Below are 6000 nucleotides of genomic sequence, written 5' to 3' on the forward strand. Positions count from 1 at the left end.
CTTTGAAGTAGTGGTTCCCCTTCCCCCGGCTTTTGTGGAGCGATGGGTAACGATGCTTCGAGGGTGACTGTTGATGTGTGCAGAGCGTCCCTGGTTCGCGCCCAGGTCGGGGCGAGGGGAAGGACGTAAAGTCTATACTGTTATATTGGTGCCGTGACCTGGATCACTGGTTGCTGCGGAAAGAGGAGGTCAAAAGGGGGGTGAGTGTAGCCGATGTGAAATGGCTAGCTAGTTAGCGGTGGTGCGCACTAGTGGCATTTCAATCGGTGACGTCACTTGCTCTGAGACATTGAAGTAGTTGTTCCCCTTACTCTGCAAGGGCCGCGGCTTTTGTGGAGCGATGAGTAACGATGCTTCGAGGGTGACTGTTGACGTGTGCAGAGTGTCCCTGGTTCGCGCCCAGGTCGGGGCGAGGGGACGGATGTAAAGTCTATACTGTTACATAAGCATACCCTTTTCCCATAGTCATATAATCTATGTGGGGGAATGCCACAGGAGGTTGGTGCCACCTTTTGGGGAGGACGGGCTCGTGGTAATGGCTGGTGCGGATTCAGAGGAATGGTATCATACACATGGTTTCCATGTGTTTGATGCCATTCCTTTGGCTCAGTTCCAGCCATTATTATGAGTCGTCCTCCCCTCTGCAGCCTCCACTGGGGAATGCGTTTTCCTGGCTCTGGACCGGAGCATTGTCATGCTTGTTGCCATGACACCAATAATTTGACAATGGCGGCAAACCCTGCTCATTGCGGCAGTCTTGTCAGGACTTTTCCCCCACAATTAAAAAACAGTTCTACATTTCTATGGTTTTTCATATATGGTGGTTCTCCGTTTATTGTTCAATTGTAAACTATTTATTTATCTGACTCCACCCTGCCCAGCTAACACACACAACTGCTAATATTATCCTTCTACCGTAGAATAGGAATATGAGAATTCCATTAATTGTCACTCAATGGGAAGCATGTGAGCAGTGTAATTATGTAGGTTGGCTTGTCATTAATACAAAAAGTTACCTTTGTGTTCGTGCTGATGCCGAAAGTAGCTGTGAACAACAATTTATACCCCCCTCTGATCTAATCTTATTTACCTCATGAAATGAAGTCTTACCAAGTCACTCCTCAATAAAAGGGGCAGAGAAATCTACTACAATAACTACTACCTACTAGAAATCGACTATTAATCTAATTTATTGAGGTCATATGACATTGCACAATCAATAATAAATAAATATCACAGATAGAAACAAATAGGAAAGCAGATGCTTGGCAATCCAGTGAGTGAGCAGAACAAGAAAACACATTTCTAAGAGGCGTAGTAGTTAAAAGTAGAAACAGCTTGAGATGGGGGCTGATCTGTTGATGTTTCCAGTTAATATTCTGGTATGAGACTTTCTCTTTCAGCATTCTAAAATAACACCAACAGCAGCTCCAGGTTCGCTAGGAAATGAGTTATTTGCTGCCAGGAAAATGACTGGGGTGTTGGCCCTCAAGATCTTCAGATATGTAGGTTGGACCATTAAATCATCCCCAAGCCCCCCTGTTCATGCTGTCAATACCCAAACACACATAGGTGTGTGTACTTGCGTGTGTGTGTGTGTTCAGGTGTGCACTTGCACGTGTGTGGATGTGGCAGCTGAAATGGGACGTCCTGTGAGACCCGTGCTACCCTCTAGCTATAGAAGGCATTAAATCAACACCCTAGCAGTCGCGCTGGGTGACATTTCACACGCACACAGTGTTTTACGTCCCAGAGGGCACCTGGGTAGAGGCAGGGATGATGACACTCACAGCTAACTAACACCCAGCCAGAGCGTTCTAGTGTTACTGGCAGTTAACCAGAACCCCGCCGTCTCCAATAGTAGCTGCCCACCATGCTTGAAAAACCATGTTTTGAACAGGGAGAAGTGCCTTTTAGGGTTTTTGAGAGTTTACACAGATTTATTTTATTTTTTAATTTACAAGAGACATTTCAGGTAAACTACTCCTCATCTAGGTATATCAAAGAGGGTCATAGCCAGCATTCACATCTGTATCCACCTCTCATTCTATTGGTAAAGCTGCCCTGAGGCAATTCAACTTGATGGGGTTCATTGACCACCGAAACAACCAGGTGGGCTCAACGGTGCATAATAGACATTAACATGTTACCATCTTCTAAATGGGGTTTGTCTTTTTGTTCTTTCCAGAATCAACATATCGCCATCAAGCAACCATAGACGATGAGGTTGTGACCATGGAGATCCTTGACACAGCCGGACAGGTTGGAGCTTCAGCAACTTTGCACAGAAAACCGACATTTGTGTAGAGAAATGTTTATACTCTGACTGGCAATAGAATAAGAATAATTCATAGTCAATTGAATATGCCAGTTCAACCCTACTGTATAATGATGACTTAGAGTTTATTCACAGTAGCAGTCCTAGCTAAACCAAATCCTTGTTAGCGTTGCTCTATTCTGTTCTAATCAGCCATTGGGTAAACACATTATACGATAAATGTGCTGCTGCTAGTCTGAGTACGTAGGTGTTCTGCCTGCTACTAATTTCCCCTGTGAAACATCAAGCCAAGTCATCCTTCGCTCATTACATTGTATTCTATTTTGAGAGTGCAGGGAGTGAGAGTTTAGGTGAGGGCCTCAGCAAGCGTTGCTAGACATGTCTTTCTCTGTCAGAGAGCCAGTGTAGAGCTGAGGTTTCTTCGTTCTCTTCAAAGCTGTTGAAAGTGGTGAGTACATATATCAAGCCTTTTGATTCTTCTTGGACCTCGAAGGCATCCTTATACCTCATAACTCAGATAAGTTCAGAAGTCGGTCAGTTATATAGATGTCAAGTATCACTATGTTCAATGTGAGTTATGCAACAGTTATTGTAACAAAGTAAGTTATTATTACCAATAACAGTTGAGGTCAAGAATATCATCACACGACTAGTAAGTTTTGTTACGACAGGACTGGCTGTACCAACTTGATGAAATCAGGAGCAGCTGCTGAAATTTGTACCCAGTTCAGAAGGGTAGCCGACTGTTCAAATCTGGGGGATTTAAAAAGTGTTATGTTGAGAAAGGAGATATAAAGCATTTGAATCCACTGAAAACATATTATTTTATAAAAAGCTCTGTTCAGATGCCTCAATTCTCCATCACTTGTTCAATGAAGGCTTGCATAGAGTTATTGTTTCTTTGCCTTGTGGATATACCAGACAACAAGTGAGCCTATTGGTCAACAGTATTCTAATTAGCTAGCTAGTTGCCGAAAGATTGTTGCTAAAAAAATATCCTGCCCTCCTGTATCTTTACCTCAGGAGGACACGCAACAGAAGGAGAGCCACATGCGCTGGGGTGATGGCTTCGTCATTGTCTATGACATCACTGACCGGGGCAGCTTTGACGAAGTGGCTCCTTTGCGAGGCCTCCTAGAGGAAGTCAAGAAACCCAAGAATGTCCCGTTGGTTCTGGTGGGCAACAAAGCCGACCTAGACCATGCCCGACAGGTCGGCACAGAGGAGGGCGAGCGGCTAGCTGCCGAGATGGCGTGCGCCTTCTACGAGTGCTCGGCGTGCGCCGACGAGGGTGGCATGGTGGCGGAAGCATTCCATGAGCTGTGTCGCGAGTTGAGGCGCCGCAAGGTGGTCCAGGGCAAGGCCAGGCGCCGTAGCTCCACCACCCACGTCAAGCAGGCCATCAACAAGATGCTGACCAAGATCAGCAGCTAGGGGTAGCCGCTGAGCACACTCCACAAAGAGGATAAACTCAAGAAAAACTAAAGAACAAAGTGACTGATTTCAAGGGTTTAGATGTGTAGAAATATCATGCAGCCATCAAAGCTCCTAAAGAGCACAAATATAAAACTATGAATGAACAGCGAACCTCTTCGTACGTAGTATCAATGCACAATCAATGAAGATTTGCATTGATACAGAGTGTGCCAAAAATCGCTCTCCATTCAACACTGATTCTAAAGGGGAAGGTTGTAGCCCATTATTACTCACTCTTTGACCATGCTCCACAACTAAGGTCAGAAGTACAAAGGGGAACATAATAATCACGTGATGGGAACTACTTTGTCCGTGAGGGAGGTGAAGATGCTTTTGTTTCATAGCCAACTGGGACATTTCTGTATACTGCCAAGGAAGGGGGGAGAGTCCGTTATTCAGAAATCCCAAATCTCTAGAATTCACTCTTCCTTCTTGAGCAGCATGGTGAATACCCCAGTTGTGTCTATAGCTCCACCAACTTTAAAGAAAATATTGTCCATGAACCCACCCTTTTGTTTATTAGAAATGATGGACAAACAATTTGTAGTTCCCTGTAGCTTGTTTGTGGGATAATGTTTTGATATGCTCTAGGCCAGTGTTTCCCAACCCTGGTCCTCCAGTACACATCCTTATTGTAAACCTAGACAAGCACACCTGGTTCCACTTGTCAGCTAATCATCAAGCCCTCAATGAGTTGCGTTTAATCCAGGCCTACAACAAAAATGTGTACGAGGACCGGTGTTGGGAAACACGTCTCTTGGTCAACGGATGTATGTTCTTTGAGCAGCGTTAAAGGATTCATGAAACATCAACAGAGTTTTCATGGTCTTAGATCATTATGTCGTCCGTTTGCAGAGCTCTGTTGGCCTTGGGTACTTGTTGACCTTAGACATTTCCTTTGAGCTGTGACACGATTGGTCAAATAAACAATTGTCCACCATACTATTATGACATCAAACAATGTCTCCCTCAACCCCCATCTCATACCAAGCGTAGGACAGGGCTATAGAGATCCTATCTCAAATATGTTTTTCATCTAAAGAACCTAAGATAGAGGAGGAGGAGACCAAAGTTTTCAGTTTGTAAATCAACGCTAATACTGTTTCATGGTATCGTCCATCCATCATTCCGGTTCAAATTCCAGGGACGTTCTAAATGTACCTTAATTGTAAACTATGTATAATATTGCCTTTATCATTTGTCTCAAAGGAGTGTACAGTACATAACCCAGAGGCAGACAAAATGGTCGACATGTCTCCTATATTTTAACCAAATGCTGTTCCTTTGTTATTGAATGTACCTGAGCTGACTTAGTTTTGAGAATAGGGATAAAATGGACAAATTTGCTGTGCAATTGTAATTAAACATTAGATACATGTATATCCAAGACAAGTTTGAAAATGTCTCTTTTCTGATTCATCTTCAACAGTATGTTGTCATGCATAAACAAATTTCATTGTTTGTTATTTTTGACAGTAACGAAGCTGTATAATTCATATTATGGTTTAGAGTGACGGTAATGTCACATTTGCACAATACTTGTCAATCATAATGAAAGGTGCCCTCCATGAATCGAACCACGGGGGAACCACTCTCAAAGGCTACAAGGCAAAGTGCTATTTCAAACCCTGCAATCCTTTTCCCAAAATGTCAAAAACATTACCACTTTTACCAAAAATCTATGTGTAATTCATGTGACCCAAACTACATTTTATTGCTTGAGCAGTTAAGGAAACACAATACAAACCCTGTAGTCCTCAAAGAAAACACACTAAAGTCTTGGAGAGTTTGGGTGCTGTTTAGGAGTGTCCAGTCTCAGGGCGGATAAGCCTGCTGTAATTACAAAGTAGTGAATCTCTCAAAATAACTGCACCAGAGGACCACTACAACCCCAGTGCTCCTCCCTCTGGAGTCCCTAACCAGTAGCACACAGCTGGAGACAGTTAGCTCCCCATCACGTGACGGGTGTAGACCTAAATATAGATTCATAGTTCGCAGACATGTGTACATTTGTCCATCCAATGACTGGTTGAATACTACAGGCCTGTAGATTGATTCATAGCTTGCAGATGTAGGCTGTACATTTAGATGATGTCTCTTGGCTGTGTATTCTTGGACACAGACCAGTTGGAGAAGAAAGATGCTGTATCTATGGGATTATAAAGATGACAGAACTGCATGAGTTTGCATTTTGAATTGCATGGTCGCAAGTTTGATTCCCAAATGTGTCATTTAATTTTGCAAGC

General features: G+C 43.5%; 1 protein-coding gene across 1 annotated transcript in view; it reads left to right on the forward strand.

The window, feature by feature from the left end:
• The window catches only part of LOC109896400 (ras-related and estrogen-regulated growth inhibitor), a 57461-nt gene extending 52318 nt beyond the window's left edge, over positions 1 to 5143 (forward strand). The window contains exons 4-5 of the mRNA XM_020490654.2: positions 2189 to 2262; positions 3302 to 5143. Of these exons, the coding sequence (XP_020346243.1) occupies positions 2189 to 2262; positions 3302 to 3712 (485 nt within the window). The 3' untranslated portion in view covers positions 3713 to 5143. The remainder of the gene's footprint in view (positions 1 to 2188; positions 2263 to 3301) is intronic.
• Positions 5144 to 6000: the final 857 nt, after the last annotated feature.

Source organism: Oncorhynchus kisutch, linkage group LG9 (assembly GCF_002021735.2).
Source record: "Oncorhynchus kisutch isolate 150728-3 linkage group LG9, Okis_V2, whole genome shotgun sequence".
Classification (NCBI taxonomy): domain Eukaryota; kingdom Metazoa; phylum Chordata; class Actinopteri; order Salmoniformes; family Salmonidae; genus Oncorhynchus; species Oncorhynchus kisutch.